Here is a 19,063-nt window from a genome sequence, read left to right on the forward strand (position 1 = left end):
TATGATAACATTACACCCCCAGATTTACACCAAACCCCATTTTCTTTTGGACTGAGCTGCCCGGAGCACGTGACCGGTCATGTGACGCCGCCCGCCAATCCCCGCCCGCCTCACAGGTGGTGCCGGCCGGGGCCCGACGGTGCCCGGCCATGGACGGGCTGGGGCCGCGGCCGCCGCCGCGCCCGGCAGCGCCCTCCAGCCGCCGCCAAGGCCGCCCGCTCGGCCCCGGGGACACCGCACCCCGCCTGCTCGCTGACGGGCCGGCGGCCGTTGGGAGAAATCACATTTTAAAGCTTTCAATATGTACATGTATAGTTATCCGTATGCGTCAGGTTTAAGGGAGGTGGCTCGTCGTCCGTCCCCGTCCACCCACCCCCCCCCCGCCCCCCCCGCGTTGTTTTCGCGTAATGGCAAGAAGCAGGCGGCAACCCTGCAACAGGGTTTGCGAGGGCACCCCCTCCGGTCCCGAGGGGCTGCCGAGCCTTGGAAATCAAGGCGCTTCCCAGCAGTCAGCCCCCGAGGCGGGGAAAAATCACAGTCGCCCTCCCCGGCAAAGGAAAGGAGGAAAAAAACCGAAAAAACACCCCAAAAAAACCAAACGCCCAAACAAACAACGACATCCAACTAAACAAAAAACTCCCACCCAACAGCAGAACACACAAAACACCCCTACCACCCACCACAAATAATGGCCAAAAAAAAAAAAAAAAAAAAAAAAAAAAAAAAAAAAAAAAAGAGAGAGGGCTCAACTTTCTTAATGTCTCAAGAAGTAAATACAGAATAACCCGAAACTCCAGAGTGGAAGAAATCGCCTGCGAATGGCTTCAAACCGCCGCCGCCTGTTTACTGCCCGAGTTACCTTTCCGCCCTACATACCTTGCAGTCCAGAGCGTTAGGCGGCAGCGGAACGCTCGGGTGACGGGGAGAGTTGCTGCTTTTCTAAACACTGGGATCCCCAACAATGCGAATGGCTCTCCATTGAGGATGCTGCTCCGTGCCCTTCCTTTAAACGGATCGTAAAATGAGTTTCCTTCCCTCAGACAGGGAGTCCTGGTAAAGACAGCTTTTACTGCCTGCCTGTATTGCACATCATAAACTGGAAGAAGCACAATGGAATTGCCCCGGAAATTCTCCTTTCAATTATAGTTTGGTGCCCCGTGTACAAAGAGTTTCTCACCAGTTAAAATTGTTCTTGCCGATATTTCGCACGGACCCTAAACTTTATGTTTCGTAAACGTGGGGCACCCTCTCCCCCCCCCCCCCCCGCACACCTCCAACACACACCCGCGCACCCTTTGGCACCCTTTATGCGTGGTTATTGCAGTCCCATGAACACAGGTTACTGACAGAAGCAAGTCAATTCTTGAAAGCCAGATCCCTGAGATACTGGTGCTCCAGAGCATGTAGATCTGGTGGATGTATATAAATGTTTGCCAAGTGTTAAGTATGTGAAAACGCAGTTATTAGTCGCAGGCATAAGGGAGAAGCCGCCGTAAGAGCCCCTTTGGTTATTTCTCCCAATTCACCAATATTTGACAATATCCCTGAGGTCGCAATCGCCGTGCGGGAACGTGACGGCAGAGGAGGCTGCTGGAAGGGAATAGAGGCCCAAGAACTTAAACGAATGCGATGCAAACAAAATGACGACCAAGAAGATCAAAGAGGCTGAAGTAGATGGCATTAGACAAATAAATTGCTCCTCTGGTGACAACATACCAAGATGCAAGAAAAAAGAAACAGCAAATATAACCAATGTCTAGACTTAAATATGGATAGTGTAGGACCAAATAGATTGTCTGGGTGGTTGCATTTTGAGCTCTTTGATTCTCTGCAATTTGCACGTTTATATATTTTTCTTTGCTTACGTGTGTTTATCGCCACCACGGTTTTTTAAAATGTATTTTGCTTTCACCTTATTTTTCCCGGCCAGCCAGTTTAGATTTATCAAAAAGCCTTTAATGAATAAATGCTAGAAGGACCCCTAGATAAGGTTCCCCACCACCTTGTTGACTCCCCCCACCCTCTGCGAGTTAGGCATAACGCTGCTTCTGAAACACCCTCTGAAATCTCTCGTTTTGTCGCTTACAGGATCAGGCTAGATTATCGCGCCTGTAAACGCACTTTTCTTTTTTTTTTTTTTTTTTTTTTTTCTTTTTTTTTTTTTTTTTTCCAATCGGGAAAGGGTGAACAGGCGGAGATTTCAAGTTTTTGGTCATGGTAATATTCTCACACGCTTTAAAAATAATCCTCTAGGATGGATTAATTGTATTTTTTTTTTCCTTATAAGATCTGGACTACCCCTCTTTGGCACTGAGCTTTTCCGGGAAGTAAAATGTAGTGATAAAACGGTGCTCGTAAGTTATAAGCGACCTGGGAGCACTACATGATTATGGCTTGTGTACTAAGCAGTATCTTGATGTGGTTCATAGTAGAGAAGATTTTGCTGGTTTGGAATCTGTTCTCGCCATAATTTATCCACGATTATAATGGAACATGCTGTGCCAAGTTATTACTTAGTATGACGATGCATAAACACTTTTTAATTTCAATATAATTTTACTGCCCAAGGAAAAAAATAATTACTCATAATAAGTTTAGCAATGCCATTGTAGACAAACATTTGATAGGAAAGCTCTTGTTAGAAAGCAGGGAGTGGCTGCTGATCTTTATCCCTAGAAAGAATTAAATCTTTGAATCAGTGCGGGGAAAAAAAAACTAGCTCAGTACATACCCAGTGCTGAATTTCGATATAAAGAGAATGGCTTTAATTTAAGGAAATGTAAGTAAGATGCAGAGAAAGTAGTTCTGTTACAGAGTACTACGCAGGGATTTGTTTAGTTGTCTGGCTTAAACTTACGAAATACAACGTTTATACTTCAGCCCATATTTTATGCTTCCTTTCCTTCTGCATTTATTTTCCTTCCCATTACCTTTTCCCCCCGTCTCTTTTGGCAATTGCCATCTGAAAATATTCCACAAGTCCACACTAAGCCTCATTCTCAAGACGCGGGAGCCAACAAAAGCAAAGCGGAAAAAAGGGGAAAAAATTAAAAAAAAAAAAAAAGGGGGGGAATGAAAAACAAAAATGAAAACTATTCGAGGAAACAGAATAGACGGTGAGAACAAGTTAGGAATGACTTTGAGAGACACGTCAAGTTTGCAGAGCATCAGCCTTCTCACATATGTGTAATATAATCACAACGGGTCCCACAGAGCTGAAATTGCTTCAGACACAAGCAGAGCTCTTTATTTGTATCAAAGACAGCTGTTGAAGAATTTCACCCGCCGGTAAATAATTTTCAAACTAGATTTTTGCAGCACTGCCGGCTCCCCGCACGGCTGTCTCAGCCACACGGAGCGAACAAGGGCATTGGAAAATCCATCGGCTGGCCCCAGGACTCCAAGGGTGAAACTCTTTGGGCGCTCTCCTCCCAGGCTGAGCCGGGCAGACCCTCTTACATCCTGCCCGAACCCTTCAATTCCCCCTTTCTCCCAATATTTCATTTCACACCAGCCCTTCGGGAAATGAGGATACCCTGTTTGCAGGCTCAGAGCTCAAGCAAAGAGCAAAGGTTTGGGGCAAGGGAGAAAAAGAGGAGCTAGCAGTTGGGTGCCAGGGCTCAATCCTTCTCTATCACATAATAGAAAATGTCTCGGTATTTTGAGAATAATAAATGCACAGTGTGTCCTTGGTGCAGATCAAGCTTTACTTTCGCCACGAGTGCACTGAGCGCGGCCAGGCGGCACACTCCACCCTGACGGCGCCAGGTCGGCGGGATAAGGTGGGAAAAAATTCGGGGATTAGGGGGGGAAAAGCACCCTCAAATCTATCGGCGTTTGTTAAAACCATCTCAGCGCTTCCAAGCCCAGTTATGCTCCCATAAAGTCGACATTTTAGGAGCTGTCGGGGAGGCGGCCGAGCGCTTGATGGCGGAGGGCGGCCGGGCGCTGTTTCGCGGGCTCACAGCGCCACCTGCCGCCCCTCGGCCGCCATGGCCGCGCCGCCGCCGCCCGGCCCGGCCCGCCGGAGCCCGCGCCTCTGCCCGCCAGCCCGCGGCAAGATAAATGTCCACCTCCCAGCCTGGATTTAAGCACGGGAAGGCCAATAAAAGGTTGTTATTTCCGCTCTCCCGCTTTATCTAAAACAGCCAGACAAAACAAATGAAAAGGCTTTTGTAGAAAATCTTAATTGTGGCTGGACAGTTGTAAACTCATTAAGAGTCGAATTCCAGACAGTTTGCAGACCCGTCATTTATTACACACTCTTAATGCTGATTCTTTGAAGTTGCCTCCGTCTGCAACAACAGAGGGCGTCCCAGCATCCCCAAATACTGGCTCGGGGATCAATTAGGGGATTTTTTTGTGTGTGTGCACGCCAGAACGACCTCCCTTTTGCTAATTAGAACTCATCAAATCTTACCTCGGATTTTTTTTTTTTTTTTTTTTTTGTAAGGTGAAGTCGAAAGCTTTTTTTTTTTTTTTTCCCTCCCGCAGTTCTGCACATCTGTAAACTTCTTGCCGGCTCCCTAAGTTTTGTCTTCAGCCCTGCAGCGTTTTACACCCCATAAACGGTTACAGCAGTCATTTTCTTTTATTGCACTGTAGTATGGCTCTGAATTTTCCTAACAACAACTTCTGCCAAAACCATAAGCGTGTTCCGCCCTATTTTGCTTTCAATGCATATACATATATATATATATGTATATATGTGTAAAGGTACCTTCATAAAACACGAAGGATTTTATTGTTATTCGCCATATTTGCAAACAAGGGTCAGTGTGGTGTAGAGCGGTGCTGCGATTCATGTTATGGAGGATATCCACTGTGAGCAGTAAGATGTCCGCCCAAAACAAGGATAAATATCAGCAAGCTCATAGACTTTGCTATTTTCTTTTGTTGCTGAGCTTGGTTTGGCTTGGGGCGGCGGGGGAGGGGTAGGTGCAATGGGGAGGGGGTGTATGGAAATTTTCCACTCCAAAGAAACCATCCTTCTCTTTTTAAAAATAAATACAATTTCGTGTTCTCTGCTGTAGACTGTTGCCAGCCCACCGCTTTCCTTTGGCTAAATCAGCGACTAAAATTGACACTATAAATTCTACCATAATTGTCAGTAAAATTTTATCTGATTCTATATCTATCTATAAATACATATATAATCTGAGGCGCTAGTAAAACGCAACGGGTTGTATTTATTTGCCACGGGACATTTAAAAGGAAAAAAAAATACAGAAGTGAGGGCAAGAGAAGGAAAAAAGTGGATGACGTTTGAAATAACATATTTTGCATGGGCAATTATCTCTAGCAGGGAATCTGAAATTAACGCTCTGGTAAGGCGAGCCTTCTCACAGGGGCTGTAGAAGCACGCTTAGTGCTGGACATTTTCTGGTGGAGGCTAATTAACAATCTCAGTTTAAATGTCGCTGTCTGAACAGATTTACATTATTGTCCGCACTAAAGAACGTCGGACATTTTGGTTTGGTCCTAGTTCCCCCGTCTCGGCGGCGAATTTTATTAAAACGGTGTTAGCTCGGCACCGTGCCCCCGCTGCCATCCAAGGGGCTCCCTCCGCACACTGCTAAGCACCAGCTTACCAAATCACACCCGGAAGGGGGGAAGAAATCCCTGCGCTCAGAGAAACTATGGCATTTAGGACCTGTATCTGTCCATTTGGGATAAAAATAAGACCAAATTTATATCACCTGCGGGCTGTGTTTATACACCCGTGGGTTTGCCTTGGCTTGAAAATAATACCACTCCTCGCCTCGCCTCTGCAGCTGCCCTAGCCCTGCCACATCTGCTGCCGAGATTCGGTGTGCCGTGGAAGAACCTTTCCTCAATAATCTTAAAACATCACAAAATATAAAAGAATCAATATATTTTATTTGGCAAAAAGTTAAATATCATTTCAACACAACGATTTGGTCAGTAGGCCATGAGGTAACTGTTTCAAAATAGACAGTGTACGTTCTGCATTAACATAACTTCCCAGTTTTTTTTTTTTTTTTAATCGATACAAATTTACAATAACCAAATGTAGGTTTTTATAATGTATAATTTATTATCAATAAAATTAACCTTCATTACAATAACCATCAAATCATTCGATTAAAATTCAAACATAAACCATAGGTAGTTACCTTTTTCACATATACGTATAGCTCCGAAATCTGCTAACTGCTCACTGGTGCAAAAACAATATTTAAGCTAGTCTGTTTATTTACTTTTTTTTAATATATAGATTATATATACAACCGACGACGACAGTACTATATATGTATCAACTGTGCATACTATAATGACTTGCTTCATATTTTGAGAACCGTAATTCCTAGACATCCAGAACGAACGGTTTTTTCTACCTTTTTTTTTTTTTTTCTTCTTGCATTGGGATATATATAATATATATATTTTACAATCAAAGGTTAACTGTCTAATTATACAGAAAAGACTTAATACACTACAGAGCTATACTCTATGCAATTTTTATAATAAACAACCTGAGTTCAAATTGAATTCTAGCTTACACCATTACATCCGGTACAGCACCCAAGCACATAAATTGAGTCACAAACATAATTACCACAATAAAACACAGTGTTCAAGTATTAGAGCAGAGATCTCTCTGCCACGCAAAAAGCGAATAAAATTAACTACGTAGACTAAACTATACAGTCCGTAAATAGTTGTGCATTATGAAAAGGTAGTTTTTTCTTTTTTTTTTTCCATAAGTGAAGAAACAGGTAGATTTATACAAGCCAGTTAAACAGCCTTTTCGTGCTAATGCCCCCTTTTTCTTTCCTATTAGAAAATTAAAAGTCTTACTGTACCTCTCCTGGCAGTCTGGCCTCTGTGACTATCATTGTACAATCATAAACAGAATTTGCCAAGGGAAAAATGAGGCCTGGACCCAGACGCATTGCATGGCAGGGCTCGAGGGGATGATATTTTTTTTGTTTGTTTGTTTTAACTTTTTTCTTTTTTTTTTCTTTTACTTTACGCATTTTCATTTTAACCCACGTGTCGCCATCACTCGTCCTTCGCTCGATCTTTGTTGATTTTCTTCATTTTCATCCTCCTGTTCTGAAACCAGATTTTCACTTGTCTCTCTGTTAAATTGAGGAGTCTGGCCACCTCGTATCTACGGTCCCTAGTGAGATACATATTGAACAGAAACTCCTTCTCCAGTTCCAGTGTCTGATGCTTGGTGTAAGGGCATCGCTTTTTCCTGGTGGACCTTGCGTGGAGCCAGTTTGCAGCTGGATTATCTACAACGAAAACAACAGAAGTTCAGGCTGAGGGGGAGGGTGAGAGGTGGAGGGAGGGGGCTGGGAGGGAAATCCACGCAGAAACAGCCCATCAGGTGTCCCGGTATTCGTGTTTAGGACGTGGCTCTCATTTCCCCAGGCACAGAGGCTCGTGAGGCACAATGGACTCCAAAATACAGACACATGGAGAGGTCACACGCAACCACACGCGGCAAAGCCCCGTTGCCCCCGCCTTCCCTCGCCTTTTTTATTGTTTGGAGAGAATACAATTTTTTAAATACTTTCTCTTCCTCTCTCTTCCTCACTCTCTCCCTTTCTCCTTCTTGGCCTCCCCACACTTCAAACTCCCCAGCCGGGGAATAACCAGCCAGATCAACATGTCATCGAAATTGTTTGTCTTTTTAATCTCTACCTTCTCCTGTGTCATCCCTGGCAAAACCCAGGGAGCTGGCGAGTTAATCTACAGCTGGCATAATTAAACCCTCGCCCTCTTAGGACCCTTATTCCCACGGCGTTAATCGCGAGAGTAATCCCGAGACGCTCTGCCACCAGTCTCGTAGTCCTGGGAGCGTCCAGCCCGGGGTTTTCCACCGAGGAGACGAAAGGGGGAGGGGAGGAACCAAGTCAACGGCGAGGTTTCTGTTCTTAGCCCAGCAATAGCCGCCCTGTCCTGAGAGCCGTCTCAAAAAAGATCTGATTCACAACCAGTGCTTTCTAGGCACCCCTCTCCCCGGCGTCTGCCCACGCCTGGGAGCGCGGCGAGGCAGGAGGATGTGAGCACGTCCTGCTGAGTTTGCTGGGGTGGCAGGAGTGGGGATGGGCGGCTATTGCATTTCTCTCTCTCTTTTGTTTTTTTAATTTTTTTTTTTCAGTGTTTGCTTTAGTTGCAGTTGTAGGGTGGGTTTTTGTTTTCCTTTCACCCTGGAAAGCCAGAGCCGTCCTAGATCCCGTTCGAACCTGAGAAAGGCAGCGCTGGCTTCTGCAGATGGCAGACCCCGGCCGGCTGGCGCAGCGGTGGCGGCAGCGGCCGGTGCTCGGCCGCGTAATTAGCCCCAGCGCCTCGACACCTCCCCGCGGCCGGCGCAGAGCCCTGAAGTCCATTACCCTTGCCGTCCCACTTACTTGGATCGATCTGCGGTTTCTCTCCGTTTGCCTCACTTTCTCCATTGCTTTCAGAGAATGCGCCTTCGTGGCTTTGCTTATCCCTATCAACTGGAGGAGAACCACAAGCATAATCAGAGAGAGACAAAGTGTGAGTGTCAAACGTGGTACAGTCAGCCCTCCTGGCCGCCAGCGGTTCAGGTTTAATGCCGTAATGCCTGCTGGTAGGTAACCCGGGGAAAGACAAGGAGCCCGGCACAGGCTCAAGCCACGAACGCATGTACCTGCCGTCGGGCGGTGCCACGGGCGCCTGGTGGTGCGCGTAGGGGTGGTAGACGGCGGGGACGCCGCTGGCGCCGGCGGGGTGCGCGGGGCTCCAGGGGGGGCCGAAGACGGGCGCCTTGGGCTGGAAGCTGCAGGGGGCCAGCTCGGGGTGCTCGGCCAGCGCCGCCGGCCGCGGCGGCGGCCCCAGCGGGGCGGGGGCGTAGCGGGGCGCCGCCAGCTCGTCCCCCTCCGGCACCAGGAAGGAGTCCACGTAGTAATTGCTGAGGGTCCCGGGAGCCGACATGGCGGGCGGGCGGGCGGCGGCGGACCCGCCGCGGTTCGGGGCTGCGGGTTTCACGTAACAACTTGGTGCTGGCGGAGAAGTAGAGTCAGTAATAAGTTGAGGGCAGCGCAGGCGCCCATTGGCTGCGCCTGTCACGTGGCGGGGGAGCAGAACAATAAAGTATAAATCAGTCCGCGGGCTATTAATGGGTCAGTGTTTTCCAGCCATAATTTTTATAGCGAGGCCATATGTTTTTATGCAAAGGGATATTTGAGTTATACGGCGGGGTTTGTTTTAATTGCGGCCAACTGAGATTAAAAGATCAGATTCCGTATTACAGCCCCCCTCCCCTCTTTCTCTCTCTCTTCCTCTCTCTCTCCCCTCTCTCTTTTTTTTTCTTTCTTTTTATTCCTTTTTTTCGTTTAAGCGGACTATTTTACATCAAAATTAATCATCCCATCAGTGGGTCGTGTTCTCCGGGAAAAAAAATCCCGCCACCCTTGTGATCGGAGACCTTCACATAAAACGATACAATAACTGAAGCAATAAAAAGAGCAAAATAGTAGTTGCGGTATACTGTATTTAAATATACATTTATTATATTTCATAAGGAGTTATTGTTTCGGGAGCCACGGGGTTGTTATTAAGTCAGTAACTATGAGCGCGCTCATTTGCATCGCTGTGTTTCACAGCAGTAAAAATTTACGAGTGCTTGGAAAGGTTAAATTATACTATTGTGTTTAGTTTGGGAACCCACTGTAAATAATACCGTTCCGTTCGGCTCAGAGCTGGCAGCGGAAAGTCAAATTCAACGTATCCCCTCTCCGAAACCCCGGCGTAGAGCCGGCCCTCCCCGCCCGGCCGGAGAAGGACAGGGGCAGGCACTGGCTCGGTATTTAGCCTGGCCCGCACCAAACTGCACTTCACCACACCACCCCGCCGGGCACGGCGCGGCAGTGACCGAAACACCCTCCTCGTCCTCCCCGCTGCCCCTGCCCTTGGACCGGGGACCCCTTCGCCAGGCCGGGGAGAGGAGCCGGGGCTGGGCGGCGGTGCGGCGGTGGCCGGAGGGGAGCCGCCGTCCTGGCCGGGAGGGAAGGAGTGCGGGCAGAGCCGGGCGGCGGTATTTATCACCACAATTAATTCTTCAACTATGCAGGGAAGCAGCGGGGGGAAAGGGGAGAAAATGCCCCGTCTCCCCTCTGCCGAAAGGCACCCTGCTTCTCCAGGCGGCTATCAAAGGGGCGTTCGCAGTCGGCCGTCCGGCATTCTGGTGAATCAAATTTATGTGCAAATATAGTTATTTATTTGCTGGCACCTCCTGTGACTGCAGGACACACGCTAGCGGCATCGGAAGCCGAGCGGAGGGTTACAATCCTCAGCAGAAGGAGGGGAGGGTGCGCGGGGGGAAGTAAGAGGCGGCCAGATCCAAGTCCAGTGTTAGGAATTAAAGTAGTGGCTGAGCTCTTGGCAAACATGCCTGCGACTCCCTGGTTTCTCCCTGGCGGACATTCACGCTGTTTATCCCCGTGGCTGGCGAAGGAGCGCGGTCACTAAGATGCAGGGGGCACAAAAAATCTCCGTGAGAGGCTCAACTTACTCGAAATATCTTATATTGAAAATAGAGCCCAGCAAATGGTAGGGACAACTGAGTAATGATTAAAATCGCGTGTAAATATTGTGCATGCGAAAGTGTGGTTCTAATTAGTTTTACATCGCTATGTGGGCTGTCTCTCTCCCTCTCTCTCTCACTCTCCTTCTTTCTTTTTCTTTTCATGTCTTCTCAACAGTTTAATCCGAAATCTTACAGAGGTCCTATTTTAACACCGCTCTCTCCCACATTCAAAATTACAAAGGCTCATAATGAAACTATTATCCCCCATTAGAGTTCGAAAATCGTGGAACAGTTGCAACATCTCAATAAACAAGGGGCCCGTTATTTTCTAACAATTTTAAAAATGCAAATAAAGCTCTCTCGTTTTTGTTTTTGTTGGGTTTTTTTTGTTTTTTTTTTTTTTTTCTCCCATTGTATAGACACTCCGTAATAGAAAAAAATAATTGTATTTCTTTCCTGGAAAGACGGAACTCCACGTCATTTGTATTTATTATTAAGAGTCAGCTGTGGTGAAATGTGATTGTAGAACTTCCTTTTTCCATTCAGAAAAAATAATCTTAGCTGCAGGAGTCCTGGATGTTTATATTCGAATTTGGGTTCTCAAATTCAGCAGCGGGTTTTATTTTTTTGGTTCCTCACCAAAACTAATAGCAAATGAATAACAATAACAATAGCACTTAAAAGAACGTGACTGCATTTTTATTTCCCCTGTAAAATTCCGCATTTGTTCGCTGCCAGAATCCAAGAGACAGGAGTGGTTGTACAGAAAGTAAGAGGAGAAATACAGCAAATAATTAGATATTTTTCACGCGGTCACGTTGCTTATAATTACACTGGGATGTTCGATTCTTTTATCGCCGTTTTAGGTCCATTTTCACCCAAAGTACATTTTTTTTTATACGAGCCATGTAGGCGACTTCGCTTCATCAATTTATTTTGCAAATTACTTAAGGTTTTGGTGACTTACACCTTCGGGGGCAAAAGACCCCAAACAGGGCAGGCAGAAACAGACGTTGACATTAAAATGCTATATGAAACCAGAATTCCCAGGAACGAAGCACTGCTGGAGCGATCTTGTCCGAATAAAAGTACTCCCTGTCCTCCATCCCAACATAACCGAACAAGCAGAGCTCCCATTCCGCTAGCTCCAACACCCGGCTGCATCAGGAAGGATCCCGTCGGTTTTTAAGCGGGGTGAGGGGGCATCTGCAGGCGCTGCTTCATTCGCCACATACCATGGAGGCGCTGAGCATACGCGGGCGCCGGGCAGGAATTCGCGGGCGTTGGCGATCTCTCCTGAACGGGAAGTTCAGGATCGCCTTTCGCAGGGTTTCCTGCCACTGCAGACCTCTCTCACAGAACCAGTGGTGGTACGAAGCCACAGAGGGGTTTTGGCACAGTGAAGAGAAAAAATGATTCAGAATTTAGAGGAAGCAGTCCAAAATCAGGATGAGGCGATTCAACTGGGAATCAAAAGGGCAGAGTCAAAAGACGCCATACAGGCACACACAGACACAGGCACTGTAAATACACCCCCCGAAATGTACACAGATACTGCAAATAGCCCGTCAGACCTTGTGTGGAGAGGCAAACACGAGCACTTAAATTTGACTGCAATGCAGAGCTCTGCTCCTGCCCCGGCCGGGGACGACTGCATTTCTGAGTACGGCTGAATTCCGCTATTCAAACTCATCTGAGCTCCTGCAGCCCAGCCTGAAGTTTTGAAAAAGTTTCAAAGGTTTTACTATTGTTATTTTTTAAAGGCAAACATAATCACGACCGCTAAAAAATAAATAGAAATAAATGAGCAACGATTGAGTTTTCTGTCCTTTTCCCCGCCCTCCTTTCCTCCTCGAAGGGTGCCCCGCTCCGCGGCCGCGGCGGCGCTGGCTGCTGGCGGAGGGCCCGGCGGGAGCCCGCCCATTGCCCGCGGTCGCGCTGCGAACACAAAAGGCGGCGGTGGCGGCGACGGCAGCGGGCCCGGAGAGGTCGCTGTTGCCCGTTCCGCCGCCGCGGAGAGCCCGCACTGCAATCGTGATCGTAACCGAGGCCTTGCGGGCCGCGGGGCAGCCGGCGCCCCCGGGCAGCCCCGGGGTAGCGGGCCCGACGGCGGAGGCACGAAGCCGGCGGAGCCGTGCGCCAGGCTGCGGCGGCACCAGCCACCCCACCACGGGGGCCGAGAGCCGCCGGCGGGGCCGGGCACTCCCGCCGCTGCCGGTGGGTCCACCCGGCCGTGGGTGCTGCGCTCCGGGCCCTTGTTTTTGATGACGCCTGGAGTGGGGCAGGCAGATTTGATCTCTCCCCACCCCCTCCTCTAGCCATGCTTTCAGGCATCTCGGTTTTTACGAAATCCAGATTGAGAAATTAAACAGCTCCCCACCTCCCCCCGGCCCCCCGAGCTCGACCCACGCCGAGCGGAATGCAAAAACGCACCTGACCTTGAATGCAGCCAACGAGATATATTAAAAACCCGCAAGCAGGCAGGGACTCGCTTAGGAGCTAGCTAACCTTGAAGAACTTGTCAAGCTTCCCCCCTCGGCTGCCGTGTTTATCTGAGGAATCAAAGGAGGCTCCGCTGCAGATGGGAAACAATGGCATTGGGACTTGACGCCTACAGTTCACTTCAGCGCTAAGATTTCTTCGAGTAGAAAGGACCCTCGCACCAAGCATACCTGGTGATGATATCAACTGAAGTAATTAAGGCAGTTTCGTGCTGTAGAGAGAAAGGTGGAGCCCCAACAACATGAAACTACCTAAACCACAGAGCAGTTCTCAGGCGCTAATTATTACTTTCCCCATTGCCGTGGTCCTTAACGCAAGGATCCCGCTACGAAAATAAAACCAGAAACGTGACTAAAACATCCCTCTCGCCCTCCCGCCCACCCCGCCGGCGCCCCTCCGCGCCCCCCGGCCATTCTCGGGTGGGTTAATGAAAACAAGAGTAAAATATAATAACAACCACCCACACACACGCGCGCGGGCAGCTTTCGCCTTTCCATGCAGATGTAATCGGGGAAAAAAGGGCCGTGCACAACAATGTTACATCACGAAAAGCTAACGGCTCCCAAGAAGCCCGGGTTCAAAATCTGTGCCCCCCTCCTCCCGGCACACATATACACATATACCCTTGCAAGGAAGCATTAGCTGTCTCTTTTCATCCAGCCTTCCTTTTGCGTTCCCTTTGTGCAAGACCCTGTTAGCTAAACATGCAGCAAGGAAGAGAGGATGAGGGAAAAAAAAAAAAAAAAAAAAAAAAAAAAAAAAAAAAAAAAAAAAAAAAAAAAAAAAAAAAAGCAGCAAGCTCTTCAAGCTCTTCCACATGCAGGCAGGTAGGGAATAGCCTTGTCTGGAGGGGCCCGCTGGCAGGGAGGCGAGGCTGGGGTCCCCCTCCCTCCCCATGATCTCACCTTTATGATTTCTTCTCAGCCCTGAGATAAAGCTAGAATCGTCCTCTGGAGTTAAAGATCACCGCACACTTGTAGGTGTTCGATTAACAAAAAGGGAAAAAAAAAAAAAAAGAGAGAAGAAATATATCGTTTCCCTACCCTCAAGAAATAGTAATTTGCTTCCTCAGTCTATGCAGTTCCTCAGTCAACTGAAACCACTCGTTCAAGACAGCAACAATCCAGATATACTAGCAAGTCATAAAACTGAACAAAAGCCGACAAACCTTAGAGCACCATCGCTATATGGCCCAGACAAATTACGACCGTCTAGGTAATATTTAAATAGATTCCTAAAGTAATTGCAGGGGGTTTAGGCAACTATTCCTGTTGTAAAAGTTCTCGAAGACATAAAGTAGAACCTGAGGATAAACAGTCACAAAAAGAGGTAAAATTAAAAGAATTCATTCCACGGTTTTTTTATTCTTCTATGAGAACATAAACATCGTCTTTTTCACGCACAGCAGCATTACAATATTAATTTATTCCGATTTAAGGTAAGAACTAGATATAGCTAGAACTAACATTTATAATAACGATAGAATGCATTTGCTTAAAACAGTATCGGCATTTTAATAATAATAGACATTTATCCATATCTGTATTTATAGCTTTCCCCCTTCTTTCTTTTTTTTTTTTTTTTATCTTTTTTAAGTTTTTTCACCTATATGTTTGACCCTTTAATGAATGTAACTTCACAGTATAAAGGAAGACGAACATATTCTCCCTCGCGATCTCAGACTCTGGCTCAGAAAGTCCATCTGATGTTCAGGATATATACTTTCAGTGAAATTAGTGAGGAAAAAAGTGACTATTTTCTTTTCAAGGGGGAATTTCTGTGTGCTTGTCATGCGTTACCAATGGTAACGTTATATATAGACACAAAAGAAAATCACCAAATTCACATATTTAAGCAAAACTACATTAAGTAAATATCTACAACCAGCGAGAGAAATTCAGAGGTAAGTATAATAATTTAGTCCATGAGTAAAACGAAATCTTTTATACCTTTAAAGAGAAGATATTTCATTTTCCTGGCCAAATTTAAAGCTGCAATATTGGCTTTTAAGGTAAAGTGTAAAAAAAAAAGAAAAATCACTCCTAACACCCATTCCCGTGAAACCCTTTTAGAGGATGCCTGCATTTCATTATTTTAAGTCCCGCTTTTCGAAGGAAAAAAGGGGGAGGGGGAGAAAAAGCAAACAGAGAAGGGGAAAGCTCCGAATATATAGAAATATGGCAACGCTTAAATTGTTCATTGTGCAGCTACGTACAGTCCAAGTTACAGCACATATATTTTAAAAGAATGCACCTTTAACCAGGATTGTTTACTTTTCAGAGAGACAGATAGGGAGAAACATATTTGTAGCTCTTGAAATGGTATTTTTGTGTTTCAAAGCTTAGAGGAACAAATTGGCCCCGGGAAAGGCTGAAGGAAGAGGGGAGGTTCACACACGGCATTTTGTGCTTTAGCGTGACTTTAGTCCGCCCACCCCCCAAAGTATCTCTTAAGAGGTTAAAGACATATTGAGAGCGCCTAAAATCGTTAATCCATACAGGTGCGGATGAATACAGCCTAGGAAAATGATACTGGCTCTTTAAACCATAAAGATGTATTTATAGGTTCATCAAGAGAAATTAAAGTTGGCTGTGAGCTCCCGAATCCTATTCTCTCTGTTCATTTTCTTCAGTTTCATTCTGCGGTTCTGAAACCAGATTTTAACTTGTCTGTCTGTGAGGTGGACTGTGCGGCTGATCTCTAGGCGACGCTCACGAGTCAGGTACATATTGAATAGAAACTCCTTTTCCAGCTCGAGAGTTTGATGCTTGGTATAGGGGCATCGTTTCTTTCTGCCACTTTTTGCCGTGAGCCAGTTTGCTGCATTTTCTCCTTTTGAATTGCCTAGTTTTGAGAAAGTAAAAAATGGACGTTACCATCGGGTAGGAGGCAAAGAGCTGTGGGGGAGAGGGTGGAAGGAGCGTCTGTGCGTGTGTCTGTGTCTGTGTGTGCGATGGGCTCACTCCGCCAGCTGCGGAGAATTGGAATGTGGGGTGTCTTTGAGGGAACCGAGGGCTTTAAAACGGTTTCCCAAAGGTTTTGGATATGTCCGTGTAAAAACTGCCACAGCTCAAAAACCTCTGGACAGCTTCTGGTGGGGCAGTGTGCCCCAGACTGTAGTACATCTCCGACCCTCCGAACGAGCTCCTACCCTCTCCCTGTCGGCCATTCCGAGCCCTCTGGTACTGGGGGCAGTTGGTGAAGGGCCTGAAGTCTTATTTCCTTCCCCCCAGGCACCTGCTTCCAAAAAGACAAAGCCTCTGGATCCGGACTTTGTAAGTGTGCTACGGAGGTGGAAAACAAGGTGAACTGGGGAGCCGGAGCCTCCCTGCCTTCAGCCCCCGCCTTTCCGGAGAGCTTCGCCATGGCCTTCCCATTTCCAACCATTTCGGGGACGAAAAAATACAGTAATAACAATAATAAAAATGTTTTGACGTGATTTCTATCAGTGGAACTGACTGGGAAAGAGGTAACACCAATCCCTTGATGGCTGAGTGGTTAGTGGTTTGGGGTTGGCTCTCTAACAGCTTTTCGCTGGCCCTTCTTTTTTTTTTTCTTTTCTTTAAATGTTACTTTCCAACGGGTCTCCTGAAAGGAATAAAAGGGCGTCCGAAAGGCGGACAGAGAGAAGCTCCTGCAAAGTCTGCCGTCCGGGGAAGGGGAGTTATTTTTTGCCATGGGGACACGAAAGGGAAATAAATAAGGAAATGTATAAATAACAGCTCTGTTATCTAGTGTAGATGCTGAAGGATATTCGCCGTGCATTCGTCAGTCTAATTTGATAGCAGCTCATAGACGGCACATTTCAGCGCGGTTGTTATTCCGAAAAGCATTCTGGATCGTAAAATATTACTTACCGCGTTAATAGGTTTATTTATTGGCACTGCCCATTGCTTATTTTGGATGCTTTACAAACATCTCTGTTATCTGGTAGGCACCTTCACATCACGGGGGAGAGATTGATCTTGTTTTTCTATATGTTTTAGCAGCATGCAGGCTAAAGTTGCCCATAGCGGAGACTCTAAGGGTTTTAAACTATAGGATGGACATTAATTTTTACGGCAACCCCATGCCCGAATATTACAAAGTTCAGAAGGTCAGTCTGAGCAGCGCTTCTTGGCAGCCCCGCGGGGCAGCTGGGATCCTCCTTTCGCATTTCAATGCCACTATGATCCTCAACGACTATTTTTTTCTTTCTTTCTTTATTTCTTTATTTTTTTTCCCTTTCTCTTTAATCATCACTACCACCATCACCATCATAATTCGCTTACCTACAGGCTCTTTCTCTGGAGAAGCTTTGCTACTCTCTGACGGAGCTGGAGAGAGCTCCTCTGCGGTGGAAGATGAAGCCTGAGTCTCGTCCTCCCTCTGGGAGACGCACGCCAAGGGGCTTGGGGAGCGTTCCTCATCCTCCTTCCTCCCCGGGTCCGGGACGGGAGGCAAAGATGGAGGCGTCTGGAAGCGGCCGGGGGGCTGCGGAGGGAAAGGGGCAGCCCCGGCTGGCCCCGCGCCGTAGTTCTTGGAAGTGCCATAAGCCTGGGAGAGGCGGAAGTAGCCCGGGACGGGGACCCCGCCGCCGCTGCTGGCTGGGCTGACCTCGGCACTCAGCCGGGGGAAGGGAGCGAGGTCTGTGGCGGCCGAGCCCTTGGGGCATTTCTCTGAGTCATAGAGGCAGTAGGAGCTCTCCTCTTTAATGCTTGTAGCGAAGGAGCACGAGGTGGCCTGCTGGCTCTCCGGCTCTTCCATGCGACAGGACCGGGGAGGATCTAGCCACACTTCCATCCCTGACACGTAGGAGTGCGAGTTGGGGACCATGTTTTGAGAAGTACCTTCATTGCGTTTGCCCAGAACGGGGAAAAGTCCGCAGCTTTGCAGCCCGTAGGACAGATCGGACGCCTGTGGCAGGTAGATACCACTGTTGGGATAGTAGCCGCCTCCGCCTCCGCCTCCGCCTCCTGCTCCCGCCGCTTCCCCTCTGCCCGAGCTGATCAGGGAGTCTACCAAAAAAGAGTTTGCAGCCGGGCTCTCGGAGCATGACATTGTTGTGGAATAATTTGGCGAAGGGAGCAGATAGCCCTTTCTGGCTGACATTTCTTGTGCAAAACATGCTGAATATGATGAGAGATACCCCCGCACCACGGCAGGCGCCCGCAGCCAATGGAAGCCCGGGCCTCCCCAGCAACCCCTCCCCGTCTGGTTTCGTATGCACAGAGCTGCTCTCAGGTCGACCTCTGAATTTGGAAGATAGATGTATATTAATGTGTAATATGGATTTCCATACACACAGGCGCGCGCACTTCCACCATATGGGCGACTGCCTGTGCCCAGGCAGGAGCCGTGCTCCCGGGAAGGGGAAAGGGAAGGGGAAGGGGGAAGGGGGAAGGGGGAAGTGGAAGGGGAAGGGGAAGGGGAAGGGGAAGGGGAAGGGGAAGGGGAAGGGGAAGGGGGAAGGGGGAAGGGGAAAGGGAAGGGGAAGGGGAAGGGGAAGGGGAAAGAGAGGGCTGTGCTGATACTGGCTCCAAGTTTTGCTCCCCTCTTATCACACACACTGCTATAAAATAGCCCGGCGGTCCTGATGTTTATTATACCTAGTCTGAAGCCGTGTCCAGATGAAGCTTTTACTATCGTTCCTCTCTCCCCGTGGTTGGGCTTTCCAGCAGCAATGCCTGCTCACCTCCCTGCGCAGCCTATGTGTCACACGAAATTAATAAAGCCACGGCTTGCCCGGTGTTTTATGCTCAGCCTCTGCTCATTTTATTTGATTGTCTCGTTTTTTTAAGAAATAAAAGACGTGTTATTGTTTATCACGGATCATTGGAAACCATAAAGGGGCCTGGTGCCTCCCGCGTTAACATACCGAGGAAGGGGGCTGCTTGCAGCCTAACATCACCGCCACGACGCCAGGCTGGGCTTAATTTTCCTGGAGATAAAATGCTCGCCGCTGCGCTGAGGAATCTCTTAGGGAGCAATGCCACTCTGGGAGGATTGATTGTGCGGTTGCAGCTTCTAATGCTTTAGTTAACGCTGGATTCT

At 47.8% G+C, this 19,063-nt stretch overlaps 2 protein-coding genes across 2 annotated transcripts; both read right to left on the reverse strand.

Moving 5' to 3' along the window:
• Window positions 1–5,951: 5,951 nt before the first annotated feature.
• Window positions 5,952–8,934, reverse strand: HOXA9 (homeobox A9). The gene is made up of 2 exons (XM_053945334.1): window positions 8,388–8,934; window positions 5,952–7,265 (listed from the first exon to the last, which is right to left on the reverse strand). Exons 1-2 carry the CDS (start codon window positions 8,932–8,934, stop codon window positions 7,027–7,029), a joined length of 786 nt encoding a protein of 261 aa, XP_053801309.1. The 3' UTR covers window positions 5,952–7,026.
• Window positions 8,935–15,599: 6,665 nt separating this feature from the next.
• HOXA10 (homeobox A10) lies at window positions 15,600–18,121 on the reverse strand. The gene is made up of 2 exons (XM_053947426.1): window positions 17,302–18,121; window positions 15,600–15,874 (listed from the first exon to the last, which is right to left on the reverse strand). The coding sequence occupies exons 1-2, from the start codon at window positions 18,119–18,121 to the stop codon at window positions 15,600–15,602; spliced, it is 1,095 nt and encodes a 364-aa protein (XP_053803401.1).
• Between the last annotated feature and the right edge of the window lie 942 nt (window positions 18,122–19,063).

This window comes from Vidua chalybeata, chromosome 1 (genome assembly GCF_026979565.1).
Source record: "Vidua chalybeata isolate OUT-0048 chromosome 1, bVidCha1 merged haplotype, whole genome shotgun sequence".
NCBI classification, from domain to species: domain Eukaryota; kingdom Metazoa; phylum Chordata; class Aves; order Passeriformes; family Viduidae; genus Vidua; species Vidua chalybeata.